Source organism: Microtus pennsylvanicus, chromosome 9 (genome assembly GCF_037038515.1).
Source record: "Microtus pennsylvanicus isolate mMicPen1 chromosome 9, mMicPen1.hap1, whole genome shotgun sequence".
NCBI classification, from domain to species: domain Eukaryota; kingdom Metazoa; phylum Chordata; class Mammalia; order Rodentia; family Cricetidae; genus Microtus; species Microtus pennsylvanicus.
Window position 1 is genome coordinate 109,945,805 of NC_134587.1, and position 17,343 is coordinate 109,963,147.

Below are 17,343 nucleotides of genomic sequence, written 5' to 3' on the forward strand. Positions count from 1 at the left end.
ATCCTCAGCTACACAGTGAGTTCAAGGCCAGCCTAGGCTACCCAAGACCCTGTTTCAAAAAACAAAAAACAAACTGGCCTCAGAAAGACAGCATACCTATAGTCTAGCCTGCATCAGTGGGTGGTGTAACCTAGGACAGCTCTCGCCTCTTCTACCCTGAACACCGACAGCACCATGTAGGAAGAAACAGTCCACAGGACATTTCAGAGATATACAGAAAAAATACAAAACGTGTTTAAAACAAAAATAAGTAAAACCTGAGATGTTTGAGAGCCAGACAGCCATGCCCCTTTGGATGATCTCCCAGGTGCACAGAGATGACCCCAAATCCCTGTGTTCTGAGGCAGGCAGATCTGTGGCCTGGGGAGTATTGAAAGCCATGCATCTGCTGGGCTGGACTGAGTCAGGGAAACTGCTAGAAGCTGTGGGGTGATACTTTTGCTGCCCCATCTTCTGCCTCAGTCCAAGGAAGCTAAAGGGTGGAGTCCATCGGTGGGCAGCCGTTCTCAGGAAGCATGATCCGGGTGCTGGCACCCGTCTGGGTAGAAGATGAGTATCGGGAAGATTTGTGGTTGGACCAGTGGAGGAACACGCAGCAGAGGAGGCGGCGAAAGGTCCGGCGCATCTCAGCATCTCGGCAGGAGTACACCACTGCGTTGACCAGTGAGTTGGCCTCAGCCAGGAGCAGGAAGTACTTCTCCACAACCAAGACATTGCAGGATTTACAGTCCAGACCGTCCAGGAGTAGCACCACTTGGCCTGGCGTCCAGCACACCACAAATGCCCCTGCAGGACAGAGACTGGGAGTGAGGGGTGGAGGTTGACAATGGTGGGCCACCAGGAGACTTGTCTGAACCATCCCTGTGCTAAAGCAGTGACCAACTGTGTGGCACATACCACACAAGCTCCCTGTAGGGGCAGAACTGCCAGGAGGGGATAGACACCTTTCTCCAATTTGCCTGTCAGAGGAACACCTGTCCGAACTGGGCCCTTCAACCTTCTATAGGAGATTTGTTCACTAAAGAATGAGACAGGCTGGTTACAGAGCAGTGGGCCAGGAATCACTGGAGAGAATCAGTCCTCAACCAGAAATAAGATTTCCTTCTATACTAAAAGACCAAAAGAGGGACTTATTGCTAAGACTGAGGACCCAAATCAAATCCCAGGGCCCATGTGGAGTAAGGAGAAAACTAATTCCCAACATTGTCCTCAGACCTCTGCAGATGAACAAAGTGCATTATACACATCTGTGCACACATGCACAAAATACATTTTTAAGAAATTATTTACATGTGTGTGTACATGTGTGTGAGTGTAAACCACATGCATGTGGGTGGTGTCTGGAGGCTAGAAAAGGGCATCAGATCCCTTGGAGTTACAGACGGTTATAGGCTGCCTAATAAGGGTATTAGGAATTGAACACGGGTCCTGGGAAGAACAGGAAGTGTTCTTACTCACCAAGTCATTTTCTAGCCCCCCGAAAAGAATAAACTCCCAAGGGGAGCCAGGTGTAAGGGCATACATTCATCTACTCAGGGAAAGAGAGGCAGGAACGTCAGTGCTTCAAGGCCTGTCTGCCTTAGTTAAAACCCGGACTTCATGAAACCCTGTATTAAAAAAGTAACCAAGCTGGGCCATGGTGGCGCAGGCCTTTAATCCCAGCACTGGGGGGCAGAGGCAGCCACCTATGATCTCTGTGAGTTTGAGGCCAGCCTGGTTTAAGAGTGAGTTCCAGGACACCATGGCTATGTAGAGAGACCATGCCTCAAAAAACAAAAACCTAAACCATGAGCCAGGTGTGGTGGTGCACGCCTCTGATCTCAGTATTCGGAAGGCACAGGCAGGTAGGTGGCTCTCTATGAATTCAAGGCCAGCCTGGTCTACGTAGTGAGCTCCAAGTTAGCCAAGTCTACACAGTAAGACCCTACTTCAAAAGAAAACCAAATTAATAAATAAGCAGAAACAACAACCAGGGCTGGAGAGACAAGGCTCAATGGGGAAGAGCAGGTACCTAAATCCAGTTCCCAACAGCGACTTCAGGCAGTTCGAAACTGCCTGCAATTTCAGCTCCAAGTGCTTAGGATATTTCTAGCCTCCACGTGCACCTGCACACATGTGAATGAGCCCCGACACATCTCACAGCCACATACACACACAAAAATAAAAATAAATCTCAAATGAAACAAAATGAGCGGTCATTCCCAGTACTCAGGAGACAGAGGCAGGCAGATATCCTGTGAGTTCGAGGCCAGCCTGGTCTATACAGTGAATTCCAGGACAGTCAAGGGTACTTCGTGAGACCCTGCCTTAAAAAACAAACAAACAAACAAACAAACAAACACAAAAACAGGGCTGAGGATACCGATCAGTTGGTGGTACTTGAAATCAGGTGTGGAGTCCACCCTACTATCTGGGAGATGAAGGCAAGAGAAACACAAGTTCAAGATCATCTTCTATTCCTATATAAGTTGAAGCCAGCCTGAGCCACACGAGACTGCCTCAAACACAGTAAAACAAACAGGACCTCTAAACGATTTCCTTGGGAACATGAAAGCTGGAGGTTGGCTTGTCCTCCTCTGTGCAGGCTAGCTGAAGGGTCATCTTTCCTCTTTGGAGGCTCTGCCTGGTTCTGCCATGGGTTTCATCTTCTCCTTTCCCCTGCATGGAGGATACCACCTCCCTGGAGAATGCCCCCTCCCTGCCTGCAATATCAGGTCATTTCCTCAGTTTCCCAAGGCCATGCGGAGGCTAGATCCCTGAAGCTGCTGTCCGAGCACCTTACCCAGGATGATGACAACAGTCTTGACTAGGCTGAGCGTCGTCTCTCGGTAGCGGGGATGGCAGCTGACATGCTCTGCCATGCGCTCTACCCGTCTACGCACATAGAAGAAAATGCGTGTGTAGACAGCTACCATAAGCAGGAAGACCAGAAGGCTGGACAGGGCCCACACAGCCAGGTAAGAGCGGCTGAACAGGGGCACCATTCGTGAACAACTATCCAAGTCACAGAGGCAGTGCCAGAAGTGTGCAGGTAGCAACCCCAGGCCCAGTGCAGCCACCCACACACCCACGATAAGTGTGACCACACGGGCCCGGGGTAGGCGGCTGTGTAGCTGAACGGCCATCACACTACGGTGCCGTTCTACAGCGATGGCCAGCAGTGTGGCCACTGATGCCGTCAAGCTGGTGTCCAGCAGACCCTGTCGCAGGAACCAGCCTCTGATGGAGAGCCGGGCAGTTCGTGGGCCAGTATGGAACATGAGGAAGAGGTAGGCCATGCCGGCGAAGAGGTCAGCAGCAGCCAAGTTGCCAAGCAGGTAGTATATGGGCTGGTGGAAGCGCCGGTTGGAGGCAATGGCCGCAATAACCAGCAGATTGGTGAGCAACACCAGTACACTGACTGTCAGCCCCAGAGCCACCACTACCACATCCTTGGGGCGCCAATGAAGGCTGAGCTCCTTGCCACTGTTATTATAGAAAAAGCCGATGGTCTCATTGTAGTAGCACTGACCCATCATGAATACCTGTGGATATGGAAAGAGAGAGGTCAGTGCAGGTGGCCCCTGGTGGAGGAGGCATCAACAGGCAGTGGCCAAAGACAACCCACAGACTCAGAGGCCCTCTGAGCAAGGTGTCTGTGGTAAGAGCCAGAGTGACCTAAAAAACACAAGCTCTGTTTATCTACTCAGAAAGCAGGGTCTCACTGCACACATCCCACCCTGGGAGACCAGGCTGGCCTCAAAATCAAGAGGCCCATTCGCTTCTGCTGAATGTTGCCACAATTTTTAAAAGGATCTCTGTCTGATAGGTAGGGTTTGTTTGCTTGTTTTTGCTTTTTTTTTAAATCTGAAGAAGCATTGTGATCTATCTACATTGTAATTCGGGGCCTCCTGCCACCAATCTGCGACCAGATTGGACATCTGTGGTTTCCGAGTCACCGGTGTGGAAGGGTTGGCTGGGGCAGCCTGAAGATCACACTGGTGCCAGGGTCCTCGCACAGTGCAGAGGCCAGGGGGCGTGTGCACACCAGAGCAAGGTTCCTAGTCAGAAACCGGAGGGCAGTGCCAAGGCGCAGAGGTGACAGAGTGAGCAGAGGAGACAGAGAGACTGCACCAGAAGTTGAGTTATGGGCAGGATTCCGCGCAAGAGCTCTGGAACCAGGCCATTCCGGGGTGGGACGGAAGGCCGAGAGGCCTCCGGGACAAAAGAAGGTGTTTTGCAGACGACCCTGGACTAGAGGAAGGGCTGTGGAGAAGGGGTACGCCTCACTCTCTCTGGAAGCCTGCATCCACCCTGGTCCGGTTGGTACTGGTCTTACCTGGGCTTCCAGTCAAGCGGCAGACGGGGCAGGCTCGTGGGGTGTCGAGGTGGGACTGAGATCCATGACCCTGCGACCGGGCGGTAGCGCAGCTGCCGCGTCCGGTGTGCTTAAGAAGCCCCAGGCCGAGCAGGCAGGAGAGGCGGGGCCCAAGGCCACGCCCCTACCTGCCCCAGCTCTTGGGCCCTGGGGGAGTGTCCTGCCCCCTGGAGTGTACCACCCCCACGTCGAAAGAATGGTGTGCTGAAAAACTGCAGTAGTCCCAACTGTTCCCCACAGCCCCGTTTTCCCACGTGGGACACCCCTTTCACTCCGTCCTCCGCACACCTCACGTGTTTGCCCTTTCGCGCCTTCGAGGTAGAGTCACTTGGCAGCTGGAAAGATCGGCAGCTGAGGCCTCTGGGGCGCCCCCCTGATCCTGTCCAATCCTGTACCGAGCTGCAAGCCCCGCCCCACCTCGCCCTGCCGTGGTCAAGCTCGCTGCTGGACCCCCGCCCCACTGAAGGCGCGCCACCAGCACACGCCCTGTACGTCACCCTGACTTCCCGTGGTCTCCCCTCAGCCTGTGCTGGCTCTGACCTGCAGCCTCCTCCCTTGGCCTCCCCCGTCCGCAGCACACAGCCCCATTGTCCCAATTATCTACAACCGGGTTGTATTTGATTATGTAGAACCGGATCAGGAACACAGAGCTCTGGCAGGGCCTTAGTGACTCATCTGGGGCTCCAGGCCCTGCGCTAATTGCCTGTGGGTTTCGCAGGGTGGTTTTTAGAAGTCTTGGTTCATCAAGTCAGTAATAAAGGGGTAAAAGAAGCTGCTCTTACTGGTGCCCTTTTCTTTGTCAGCCTTCCCTGGCAAAGACAGTTGTGTAAGAATATCACAGGATTGTTTTTTACCTTTTTAAAAACAGGCTGTCCTAGAACTAACTCTACAGACCATGCTGGCCTCCAACTCAGAGATCTGCCTGCCTCTGCCTCCTGAGTGCTGGGACTAAAGGCGTGTGCCACCACTGCTCGGCAGACTTTTTTTTAAATTAAAATGTAATTTTATTTGTGTATGTACATGTTTATGGACAGAGGGCAGATAATTTGCAATAATTGGTTCTCTCCTACTACCAAGTGGGTCAGGCTTTGCAGCAAGCACTGTTAGCACCGTTGTATTCAACCAGGACATGGCTTTATTCAGAGGTTATAAGAATCCAGATTTGGCCAGCACTTAGGAGGAGGGAATTTCTGTAAGCTCTATAACAACCTGGTTTACATAGGGAGTTCCAGACCAGCCAGAACTACAATAGACCCCATCTCAAAACAAACCAACCAACCAACCAACCAACAAACAAACAAACCAAACCCAGAAAGACGTAAAAGCGGGTGAGAGGGCTAAACTACACCCACCTACTCACGTAGAATCTGTCAAGGAGGCAAGTGGCACTAGGGCCAGGAGCTATTATGATCAGACATCTGTCTTGGAGGTCAGAGACTGGGGTAACCCCAAAGGATCTTCGGACCTGTATTGACTATTGAATACTGATTCAACTGAGTCATTGATTCTGATTCGCCTGTGCACCTGTGTTGTCTGGCCGTTTTAACCTCCTCTGGCAAGGAGATGGTGAGGACTTCCCAAGATGGGTGGTCTTCCTTGCCCAACTCTCTGGTAACCTGTCTCTCCCCACACCCCACTAAATTGGTCTGGTTAACAGGTGGGGCAGGAAGAGAGACATACGGGGTCATCAGCTCAGTCCTGAGTCTCCTGGGATGGTGGGTGGTCAGAGATGTTCCTCAGATCCTTCAGGCTCAGTGTCAGCACAACAGGTAGCCCTGGACATAGCCTCAGTGTCCAGCTTGGAGAGTAGCCGGGCTGTCTCCTGGGTAATCTCAAAGTGCTTGGGCAGAGGGTTTCGACGCAGGGGGCTGCCTTCAGGGGAGGCAGCAGCAGGGCCCAGGCTTCGTCCCCTCAAACTACCTCGGTGCACTGTTGAAACAGTAACAGGAGTCTCCTCACACAGTTTGGAAGCTACCAGAGCCAAGCTGGACAGTTGATGAGTGACTGGTCGCACACCTCCCCGTGAATACTTCACTGGCTGGCGACTGAAGTGGCCCCGGGATTGTGTTCCCAGGAGCAAGTCCTCAGGGTTGTGGCTGGACCCTGTGGAAAGATGAATGCTAAGCATCCCCAAGTTCTCAGGATGTACCTCCAGGAGTGACCGGTCAGCCAAGCAACCCTAAGGGAAAGAGAGAGCTCTCTAGAACACTCACCTTCCCCTGCCCCATCTCTGGTGTTTACCACCTCCTTCTCCTCCCTTTGGTCCCTCTGCAGAGTTGCAATCTGCAGGAAGAAACCCAGAATGTGACTCCTAACAGTAAAGCCCTGTTTGGGGTTTTGTGGGGGTGGCTCAGTGCATCAGAGGATTTGCTGTGCACGCATGAGGAGCCAAGTTTGAATTTCTGGCATCTTTGTAAAAAGCCAGGAATGACTGGGAGTGCTTGTAACTACTATATTATGGGGCGGAGACAGGCGTCCAGGGAGCTGAAATAGCACTCTGCAAGTTCAGTGAGTGACCCTGTCTCAATGCACACTGTCCATAGCCAGTGCTCATCTGTCACTCACACCCTGTGCTCGGCAGCTAACAGAGCCGTCTGACTAACCTTCTTTTCTAGTGCTGGGATCCAAATCCAAAACCTCACACATGCTAGACGATCACTTTGTCACCGAGATTCATTTGCAACCTGGTCCTTGCTCCATTCTTGTTTCCCTTACCCTCTCTTTACAATCCAGGACTGCACATAGCACGCATGCTCCCACCTCAAGACCCCAAGGCCTTTTCCCAGCTGGTCCCACTACCTGTACGTTTTCCCCAGACTTGCCCATGCCTCTTCCTATCCCTATGCCATGCACTCAAAGCACTAAGGCAGGAAGATCACAGAGAAAGACCCTATCTCAAAATCAAACAAAACAATACAATATAAAGGCAAGTGTGCTGGGGCTGGAGAGATAGCCCAGAGGTTAGAGCATTGGCTGCTTGCCCAGAGAATCCAGGTTCAATATCTAGCACCTACATGATAGCTCAAAACTGTCTGTGACTGCAGTTCCAGGGGACCTGACATCCTTACAGACATACACCCTGGAAAAAAAAAACCCACCAATGTGTGTATATATATATATATAAAACAGTGTGTCATCTCAGCTTCTCAGCTACTACTCAATAGGCCTAGGCAGGAGGGCCATTAAACTGGCTTACAGTGTGAGTTCAAGGACAATCTGGCATTTTAAGGAGACTCTGCCACAAAATAAACACTAAAAGGAGGTTAAGGATGAAAAGGCCTCTGTCACCAAGCTTGGCAATTTCCATTTCCAGGACCTCCATGCTAGAAGAGAACTGACTTTTTCTCTGACTTCCATGTGACACCCCCTCAATACATAAATTAATTAATTAAAAATGTAACAAAAGCAATTTGGGCTGGAGAGATGTTATAGTACTTGAACCTGAAGAATTCCATCCCCAGGTCCCATGAAGGATAGGCTGTCCTCTGGCTTTCTTGCTCATGCCATGACATGTGTGTGGCTACTCACTCAACAAACAAACAAACAAATGCTTTCGAAAAATGCAAACAAAATTAAAGAGAGCTAGGAGGACTTAGTGATAAGCACACATTTAACGCACACCAGGCACTGGATTCAATGTCGAGTTGTGCAAAAGAAGGGGGGTATTAAACACAGACAAGGCCATCCCCACATCTGTGGGATAAGCAGACTTCTACCTCAGAAGGTGTGACCTCCAGACACTTCTCCAGGGCACTGTGGAGTTTGGGATCTGGGCTGCAGTCTGAGGCTATAGTCAGGGATTGTATGTCTTGGGCAAGAAGTGGGGCTGGGTGCTGGGGACTGGATTCGAGGAGTGTGGGAGCCAGGCCAGGATCTTGGGTTAGGGGCTCCGAGGCCAGAGGGAGCTCATCCATTCCAAAGATCTGCTCATAGTGCACAATGAGGAATTCAACAAGCTGAGCCTGGTGACTGGAGTCCAGCAGACAGGCCACAGGGCTGACTCCGGGGGCCCTGGGTCCATCTGGTGGCCGCAGCAGCGTAGGCCCAAATACAATTCCCAAGTTGTTGGCAGACATCTTGTTTTCTTCAAAATGAGCAGCCACCCTGCGAATGGTGGGGAGAAGGTTCACCCATGAAGTTGGAGGAGAATGGTAGGACCTGTGAGCTAGCCTGGTGACTTGGCCAGGCCACAGGAAAGTAGTGTCTGGTCACTGAGACCGTGTCAGGGTCAGGTGTGTGTGTCCAGGGCTCTGAGCTCAGAAGAAATATGAAAGGTCAGAGGTTAATATGAGCCACACAGGTAAGCAGTTATGTTTCTAGGGAAAGAGGGCCATGATTCGAAGCCTAGGGACCCATGCACACCTGAACAGATGGGCCACCAGGTGCCGCACAGTGCTGTAGTTAGAGGGAGGCAGCCGCAGCAAGAGGGTCCTCAGCGAGCGGATAATCTCAGGGCTGGGGCTGGGGGTTCCAGGGTCGTCCCCGGGGTCTGCATGCAAGGTCTTTGCCAGAGAGATGAAGGCGTCGTAAAGGTGGAAGGGGACCACGGGATCAGTGAGCTGGTGGGGACAGGAGTGGGGATGGGCTGCCGAGGGTCCTGAGCTAGAGGCTGCATGATTCTTGCCCACCGCCTCAGGGCTAGAGCCACCTACCTCTTGAAGAAATCGCTTGAGGACACTGGTGATATCATGAGGAGAGTTTCCCGACAGTTCAACCAGCACTCGGCCATTCTCAAAGGCCTGGCACAGTCGTTCCACACGCACTCGAGACCCACTGACCCGATAGATACCCTGCAGGCCCAGGGCACGATGCTCTATCTCAGCTGTGCACCGGGTAACCACAAAGGGCACCTCCTCAGGGAAGTCTCTGGGGAGTTGTAGGAAGTCAACTCCAAAGAGAGGCATCCGGGCTGGAAGCCGTCGGTGTCCACAAAGGATGAGGAGGGTCTCCAGACAGCGCTTGTGACAGGTCAAAAAGCACTGGGGGGAGGGGAATGTCACAGGGTTAAGAGTTCAGCTGGGGGCAAGAAGGCTATTAGGAAGGGAGCAGGGGATGAGGAGGTTATCAGGAAAGCCAGGGAGTGGAGAATGGTAAGAGATGCTCAACCTGACCAGTGCTCACTGCCAAGCCCAATGACCATCTTCAGGACTCACAAGCAGGAAGGAAAGAGATGGCTCCTTTAAAGTATCCTCTATCACCCCCACACCATGGCACTCATGCACACACACTCACACACACACGACAAAAAGCAAACATTGAGACTGAGATAGGACATCAGACAAAGGCAGGCCCTAGAGCAGGGCTGCAGGGATCTGGGTCAGTGAAAGTCAGCAGAGCTCATTAGGTCTGCAGTCAGGGTCACACCTCTTCACACTCTGTCCCGCTGACCATGAAGGCTTCACACTCTCTGCACTTGGCTGGACCACGCAGCCGCCGTAGCCGGTGGGTCTGAGCAGCTGTGGACAGTGTCCACTTCCTGAAGGGGCTGCCTAGTCCATTCTCCATCCCATCCCCCAGATCTGCAAGGAGGGAGTCAGGGCTGTCAGGGCCACCCTCTTGTCCCTGTAAGCTCACCTGCCCACCTAGGTCAGCCTTACCAGGGTCTCGTTCCTCAAAGTCATCAGAGGACTCAGTGCTTATAGACGACACCTTCACAAGCCGCTGAGTAGCAGCACCTGGAGTCAGAGGACACAGAGGTAGGTCTAAGGAGACAGGTTTGGTTTTCAGGACTTCCAAAAACACCCAGAGAGATCTTTGAGAGAAAGGGTCAGAGGCCAGAGGTCATGTCCAGGAATGGGCCAGGCCCTTGTCTGGTGGATTAGAGGAAACTTGCACCAAGACAGTGGGCCAACACTGGAGGATCAGGGTATAGATCGAAGGGTAGGTCAGAGGCTAAGAGGTACGTTGGAGATTAAGTCGGTGCTTGGCTAGGAGCTGGAGGACAGGTGGGAGGTGGAAGGGTATAGGTGTGGGGGGGAGGGGAGGGCCAGGTCCTACCCTCACCTGGGCTGGAAGTAGGGGAATCCAGGGATTGAGATTCACTGTCCACATCACTGACTGGAGTGGGGCCTGGCATCCCTAGGTAAGAACAGGGCAATCAGGCTGGGCAAATCCAGGCCTTATACCCACCAGGCCTCCTTGAACTTACCCTGGCTGCCTGAGCTGGTATCGTCCCAAGGGCCAGGCTCAGAGTAACCCTCCTCCAGCCTGGCATGTGGAGGCCCCAAAAACTTCTTTTTTGTGTCCTGAGGGGAACTGGGAGAAAGAGATTTGAGGGTTTAGTCTCCAGGAAGCTGGCCTGGGTGACAGCAAGCAGGCATAGCATTTGGGTCCCAACGTCAAGCATTTGTAAACTCTGGTATCCAGGACAATTTGAACCCCACACGGGCCCTAGCCCCAGCACTCTAAGACTGGGGTAGTTCATTAGAAGTCCCCCTGATCCTATAAGTACCCTTAACAAAAGTCATCGAGCCATTTCAAAGCAAGCAAGCAAACAAACAGAGGAAGGGCTGGAGAGGTGGCTCAGTGGCAATGAATGTTTGGCTGCTCTTACAGGACCCAAGCTCAGTTTCCAGCACCTGCATAGATGGCTCACAAATGCCTATAATTCCAGCTCCACAGGCCCTGATCCCCTCATCTGGTCTTTGACGGCACCTGCATACAGGTAGCCTATTCACATACATCTAAATAAAAATAATTCTTTAATCGGGCAGTGCTAGTGAAGAGGCAGAGGCAAGTGAATCTCTGTGAGTTCGAGGCCAGCCTGGTCTACAGAGGGAGATCAAGGACAGCCAGGGCTACACAGAGAAACCCTGTCTCATAAAATAAAATAAAACAAAAATCTGGAAGACATTAAAGAAATGGGGACTAGTTGGGAGAGTAAGGGATTCAGCTGGTGTGAAAGGGAGCAAGAGGGGGGTAACAGAGATAAACATAAAGTATACACACACACACACACTTATTAAAACCTGGCACGGGACTTCTGAGCTTACTCCAAGCCCAGCCCTAGAGCACACCTGTGTAGCACAGGCATGAACTCCTGGAAGCAGAAGGCGGGAGATGGTGGTGGCGGGGCCTCAGGCTGCAGTGCCCGTACAAACTCCTGGTAGCACTGGCCAGGCTCAAAGGGCGCACAGCACTCAGCCAGAGCTGAGAAGGCCCGAGGTCCTCTCTCTGCCTGTGCCCCTCGCAGCTCAAACAGGCCCAGGGTCACCTGCAAGGATGGAGATAAGCATAACCTAAGAGGACTGAACCTAGACTCCTGGCGTGGGGGGTAGCCTAACCTTTACGAACAAGTATGAGCAGGGTTTGAGGACAGGACCTGTCACTGGTAGGCTATAAGGATGAGGGACAGAGGAAAGGAGTATTTACTGGTGTCCAAGTGCACTGAACCACGAGTGACATGGGGCCGGGTCTTACCCGCCTAAGTACTTCGTCTCCTTGCAACACCAGTTTGCGTACATGTGACACTATCCGCCGCTTGGTGGTTTCCAGATCCTGCTGGCGTGTATTGGCCTCCCGGATGCAGGCCTGGTACAAAGCCTCTGCCTCCTGTGCCTGGGGAAACCAAGGCAGAGACAGTTTAAATGGACTAGAGTTGGGGAGAGAAGAGTATCCAGGCATTACGGGTTCTTGGTACTGTGTCTCCACCTTGGCCTGTGCCTCCTCTCGGGAGCGTCGTCTGCGCTCCTGCTGCTTGCTGGATCCGGGAGATGCCTGGGGAGGAGGATCCTCAGGGGACCCCTGGGAACGTGCCCAAAGGTCCTCTCTGCGTTGAATGTACTGGAGCCGGGTGCGCCGTAGTGCCTGCACCGCCTCATTCTTGGGGGCAATAAGAGGACCATAAGTCCTCTGTCTGCGGTCTGCAGAGGCCTCCACTCTTTGATGGACGGCCCACTACGAAGGGCCTTACCATGCGTTTCTGCTCCTTCAGCCACTGCTCCTTGAATTCCTTTCTCCACTTCTCAATTTCCATCCTTTTGGCTGCTAAAGGCTGCAGAGTGGAGGATGGGCATGGGGAAGCAACTCCAGCACTCTCATTGGTTGTCTCCTGCTCCACGGCCTTGCGACATCACTACCCACACCCCAGACCTAAACTCTTTTCAATACCCCTAAGCCCATGTACATGAGCAGAAAGTTGTGTGATCACTCCATCTTTTTTTCAGGGATCCTAGACATCCTGAGGTCTTAGTGCCAAGAAACAGCAGCCTGACACCCCTATTGGTGTATTCTTTCTATTTTCAACTTTTTCAATTTTATTTTTTATTACTTTAAAATATGTGAATGTATGCAGGCTTGTGCACACGAGTGTGGGTGCCTATGGAGGCTTGAGGTGTCAGATCCCCATGCAGTGGGACTTACAGGTGGTTGAGGACTGCCACTCGTGGGTTCTAGGAAGCAAACTCAGGTCCTCTGCAAGAGCAGTATGTGCTCTTAACCAGAAGCATCGCTCCAATTTATTTTATGTTTGTATATGTGTGGGGATACATTTGTGCTAGCACGTGTGATGTCAGAGGACAATCTGTGGGAGTTGGTTTCTCCTTCCTCCTATGGGTACAGATTGCCAAACTTGGTGGCAAGTATCTTCACCTGCTGAGCCAATTCCATGGGTTCCCTGTCTGTTTTTTTTTTCTTTTACTACTGGGGATTTGAATCATGGTCTTGCATGTGTTAGCTAAGTAGTCTACTGTTGTGCTATATCTCCAGCCCTTCTTTTTTTAAAATCTATTTATTATTATTATTCTATGTGTATGATGTGCATATGTGAACACACATGCTATGGCATGTGTGTGGAGAGAGGATAGCATTATGAAGTTGGATCTATCCTTCTACCTTTATATGGGTTTCAGAAATTGAACTCGGGTCCTTCTGAGCCATCTCACTGGTCCTGGTCTTACTATGAGGCCTTGGCTGACCACCACCTCAGAGATCCACCTGCTTCAGCCTCCCCTACGTTGAAACTGAAGGTGTATGTCACCATGCCAGGCTTGAAATCAGTATTTCTTTTTTGTTTTGTTTGATCAAAACAGAGTTTCACATATAGTTCAGGGTTTTCTAGAACTCACTATGTAGATCAGGATGGCCTCAAATTCAAAGATCTACCTACCTTTGCCTCTTAAGTACTGGGATTAAAGGCATGCAGGCCCCATAAAACCAGTATTTCTAAGTTGAAGAATTTTAAGCTTTGGGGCTGGGGATGTAGCTCTACTGGTAGATACTTCCCTAGGACACTCACATCATCCCTCCTCTCAGATAAAAGCACCATTTTGTGTGTGTATGTGTATGTTGCCGTCTCATAGGAAGCTGGGTTTGAATCTCAGTGTGGGAACTTTTGACAAGATCCTGAGCATCTCTGGGCTCCAGCTTCCTCCTGAGTGGCAGTTGCAGGGAGGGGATGATTACCTGGTAGTAGTCTCTCTTCTGCTGGGCCAGCGTTTCCACGGCCAGGGCTCCCAGGCTGAGATCATGCTCCAGAAACAGGGTGTAGATGTACTGGAGTGGCATTTGGCTCTGGGCGGAGTGCAGGGCTCGTTCAGGAACAGAGGACCTGGGGGCTCTAGGGAAAGCTGGTACCTGCTGGAGAATGGATACCTTGCCGGCCTCAGCAATCTTCATGACACTCTTAGCAAACTCCAGTTCTACGGGGAGGAGAGACAGAGGGAGATCTATAGGCAGCTGAGGTTTGGGTCCTGCTTGTCATCAGGGGCTGGGAAGAAAGAAGTCTCACCGTAGCTGGCCCTCTTGTCTGTCCAGGCCAGCAACTCCTTGGCATAGCGGCTCCATGCCTTGGCATACTCCAGGGCAGCGTCCACGCCACCGTTCGTCCGAGTGAGTCGCAAATCTAGTTCTTCCTCTGGGACAAATAGGGAACCCCCGAGCCCAGCCCTCTGTGGAAGCCTTCCCTGGACCCCGAGCCCAGCCCCATGACTTTGGTTCCACACTTTCATGGACCCCTCCTAAAGCCCCTTTTGGGATCATAATTTACAGTACCGTAATTTACAGATTCTCTACTCAAGACTGGAGAATCCTTTAGGATAGGGGAATTGTGGGCTTTGCCCTGTCCCGTAAATCTGGCACAGAACAGGGTCTGTGATGCCTTGGTGAAGGAATGACCTCTGTTATCCGCCCCCATCCTTGCCTGAAATCCTCCCCTACCTGTGAGGGGTACGGGACCCTCTGGGGAGGGATCACTCCATCTGGCTTCACTGCTCTGGGGTAAGAGGATGAGAGACAGCACTCAGGATCAAGCAAGATGGGGGTCTGCCTAACTGAGGCCCCCCAATCCTGTCCCCTATCTCCTTGCTCACCACCGTGGCTGTGGCAGTCTTGTCAGGCTCCAGGTCCTGTCTGAGTACAAGGTCTCCAGCCAAGGGGTCGAAAGCCCTGGAGGTGGGGGTGTGGAAGGATAAGGAATGAGGAAGCCATTTCTGCCCCAGACTGTCCTTTATTGGGGACAAATCCTGAACAGTTGAGGGAGAAGGGAGAGATCTAGTCTCTAATATTATCTGTGATTTAGAAGGTGTGATCTGAGGATTTAGGGGAGCTAAGTGAGGCTGTGGTTGGTATTCAGGCAGGCCTTCAGCTCACTGTGCTGCCAGCCTGGTTCTCAGCCTCCACTTCCCAAGTGTGGGATTTACAAGGACATACCACCTTGGTTGGTTTGCGCAGCCCTATGGATGGAATGCAGGCCATATTTATGCCAAACACTCTATCAACACAACCCCTTTCCGCATCTTTCCTTTTGTGGCACAGGCAGTACTACATGGTGGTGCCTTATGAATGCTATGAACCTGTTCCACTACTCAGCCACATCTTCAGGTGAGAGCTTTTCCTAAAAACAAGACTTGAGAAAGACTTTGAAGGGCCTTAGGTAATTCAGGGCCTCACAGAGTAGGATTATAGTTATTTCAACTTTTTTTTTCTTTTTTTTTCTTTTTTTTTCAAGACAGAGTTTCTCTGTAGCTTTGGGACCTGTCCTGGAACTAGCTTTTGTAAACAAGAGCCTGGAACTCACAGAGATGCTCCTGTCTTTACCTCCCAAGTGCTGGAATTAAAGCGTTTTAAGGGTTCATAAGGTTATGTGTGTGTGGCGGGAGTTGTCTTAGGACTACTTTTAAGATATACCTGAAACACCTGTGTGTCTAGAATGCCAGAAGGCACATGTATTTGGGAGGGTTGGAAGCCAGTGTGTCCAGATGTGGGGCGACAGATAGTTAGGGAGCTTGGCGAGATGTGGTGACAGGCTCAGACTCACACGTTCCCCAACGATATCTCCAGGTTGTCCAGGCTCTGGAAGATGTCACTGTATCTCTTCCTGCCCTCAGGAGCTGGGGTCAGCTCTGGGGGAGAGAAGTGCAAGAAAACATGAACCAACCACTTACTGTCTCCCTCCCTCTACCCTCGGAGGCAGCAAAGCAATCACAGGCACCTCAACCACTCTCAAGCAGAGGTGGAAGGAAGAGGGAGAAAGCAAGATAGAAACAGAGACCTAAGTGAGTTTTGGTCTAAGACTAATGTGGGATGGGACAGTGAGCTTCAGAGGGGTTGTTTTAGACCAGACAGATGGGCCCCGGCAAAATCAGAGAAGCGGTTGCTCACAGTCACAGAGACACCACATAGGCAGGGACCCATAGGCAAAGCAAGAATACAGATGCAGCGGCCACGTGAATGACGGAGCAGAGGACTGGCTTCACAATGGAGCCACAGGGACCCCAGGGCAGACAGATGGGATCGCACGTGGGACGCACAGGCACTTAGCCTGCGGCATAAACACACGCGAGTACAGCTGAAACCGTGAGGAACAGGACTGAATGACACACACACAGACAGCTGGAAACATAACCCAGACCTAGTCACAGTTCTGCTGCCGCCACTCTCTTGCTTTATGCCCCCATCCCCGCCCGGGGTGCCCGGCAGGGATCCTGGCCCTGACACCCTGCCCCCATCCATAGTATAATAAGCAGAAGCGGCCACTTCCCGTTCCTGGGCCCCTTCCCCCCAGGCATCCGGGGTGCCGGCTCTGCAGGGCAATCGGAGGGTTGGGGCAGGAGTCGTGCGCCCTGCACGCTTCAGGAGTCTCCAAGGTGCACAGACCTTTCCTGTCCTTCCCTTGCCAGGATTTCTTCCCCGGCTGTCAGGAGTAAGTGGGACTCCCTGGGTTAAGAGCTAAGGAGCGGTGGAGAGATGACCCCCCCCCAGTTCCCATCCCCCTACCTGTCTCCGTAGCGTCCATGGTGAGACCCGGGGGCGGGGGTGGGGGTACTTGCTGCGGAGCCGAGATAGGGACAGGGCTGTGCCGCCAGGACCAGCCCCGATTTCCTGCCTCCTCCAGCCCAGTGGTGTCGCCCCGCCCAACCTCTGCCACGCCCCGAGATGACACGCCTCTCCCGGAAGCCGCCATCGGACTTCTGACTAGCCCCCACTGCTTCCTCCCAGGCACTTGGTAACTGAGTCTCAGCTGGTCAAGGTGTCCCTTTCCTAGATTTCTGTTACCCAAAAGCCTGGGTTGCCCGCCCCAGAACCCTGCCCCGTTCAGTGACTAAACCGAGCTCCCGGTCCAGTCTTTTAGATTCAGGGCGCCCCCTGTGAAGAACTGATGTTATGAAGACTGCCTGAAGTCCCCAGCACCCTGTGGCTTTCATGGGTCAGGTTCCCTCTTTTGTTGAGGAGGGAAGGGAAAGGGGGGTCGCGAGGGGGTAGAGACACGTCTCACTATTTGGCTTGGCTGGCCTGAATTCCGTGTGTAAACCGGGTTATTCTCAAGAATCCCCCTGCCTCGGCCAGTTGAGTGCTGGGATTAAATGTTTGGTTGGGTCAGGCTCTTGAGGTGGTTCCTTTTCAGTGCAGTCAGGTCTTGGGGGCAGGCAGGGACACAAACACCTTGCACTGGGGCCTCCAAGAATTCACCTAGGCTCAGGAGTCCCCTACCTGCATGTGTTTTCCTTTGAAAGTAAGGAGACTATCCAGTGGGGGTTTAGGGCCCCAGC

The 17,343-nt window shown here is 52.3% G+C and overlaps 2 protein-coding genes across 6 annotated transcripts; both read right to left on the reverse strand.

Moving 5' to 3' along the window:
- Positions 1–317: 317 nt before the first annotated feature.
- Lpar2 (lysophosphatidic acid receptor 2) lies at positions 318–4,433 on the reverse strand. 2 transcript variants are annotated; one of them, XM_075987299.1, is made up of 3 exons: positions 4,319–4,433; positions 2,783–3,524; positions 318–786 (listed from the first exon to the last, which is right to left on the reverse strand). In XM_075987299.1, the coding sequence occupies exons 2-3, from the start codon at positions 3,516–3,518 to the stop codon at positions 473–475; spliced, it is 1,050 nt and encodes a 349-aa protein (XP_075843414.1). In that variant the 5' UTR covers positions 3,519–3,524; positions 4,319–4,433; the 3' UTR covers positions 318–472. The 2 variants fall into 2 exon arrangements, with proteins under 2 accessions (XP_075843414.1, XP_075843415.1); XM_075987300.1 differs by lacking the exon at positions 4,319–4,433 and having other exon boundaries at positions 2,783–3,632.
- Positions 4,434–5,469: 1,036 nt separating this feature from the next.
- Positions 5,470–16,772, reverse strand: Gmip (GEM interacting protein). 4 transcript variants are annotated; one of them, XM_075987297.1, is made up of 19 exons: positions 16,571–16,772; positions 15,612–15,696; positions 14,665–14,740; positions 14,513–14,567; positions 14,085–14,210; positions 13,760–13,995; positions 12,270–12,350; positions 12,008–12,073; positions 11,777–11,914; positions 11,374–11,570; positions 10,506–10,612; positions 10,361–10,435; positions 9,955–10,032; positions 9,722–9,876; positions 9,010–9,336; positions 8,720–8,916; positions 8,074–8,461; positions 6,571–6,640; positions 5,470–6,460 (listed from the first exon to the last, which is right to left on the reverse strand). In XM_075987297.1, exons 1-19 carry the CDS (start codon positions 16,755–16,757, stop codon positions 6,081–6,083), a joined length of 3,024 nt encoding a protein of 1,007 aa, XP_075843412.1. In that variant the 5' UTR covers positions 16,758–16,772; the 3' UTR covers positions 5,470–6,080. The 4 variants fall into 4 exon arrangements, with proteins under 4 accessions (XP_075843412.1, XP_075843411.1, XP_075843410.1 ...); XM_075987296.1 differs by having other exon boundaries at positions 10,361–10,426; positions 12,008–12,178; XM_075987295.1 differs by having other exon boundaries at positions 12,008–12,178.
- Between the last annotated feature and the right edge of the window lie 571 nt (positions 16,773–17,343).

Excerpts from the sequence above, each read along its gene's own strand:
- Lpar2 (XM_075987299.1), bottom strand. The coding sequence starts at position 3,518 with ATGATGGGTCAGTGCTACTACAATGAGACCATCGGCTTTTTCTATAAT. Across the intron at positions 787-2,782 it reads GACTGTTGTCATCATCCTGG|GGGCATTTGTGGTGTGCTGG; the intron begins GTAAGGTGCTCG and ends TCTGTCCTGCAG.
- Gmip (XM_075987295.1), bottom strand. The coding sequence starts at position 16,757 with ATGGCGGCTTCCGGGAGAGGCGTGTCATCTCGGGGCGTGGCAGAGGTT. Across the intron at positions 12,179-12,269 it reads TGAAGGAGCAGAAACGCATG|AATGAGGCGGTGCAGGCACT; the intron begins GTAAGGCCCTTC and ends ATTGCCCCCAAG. Across the intron at positions 10,436-10,505 it reads TACCAGCTCAGGCAGCCAGG|GGATGCCAGGCCCCACTCCA; the intron begins GTAAGTTCAAGG and ends GTTCTTACCTAG.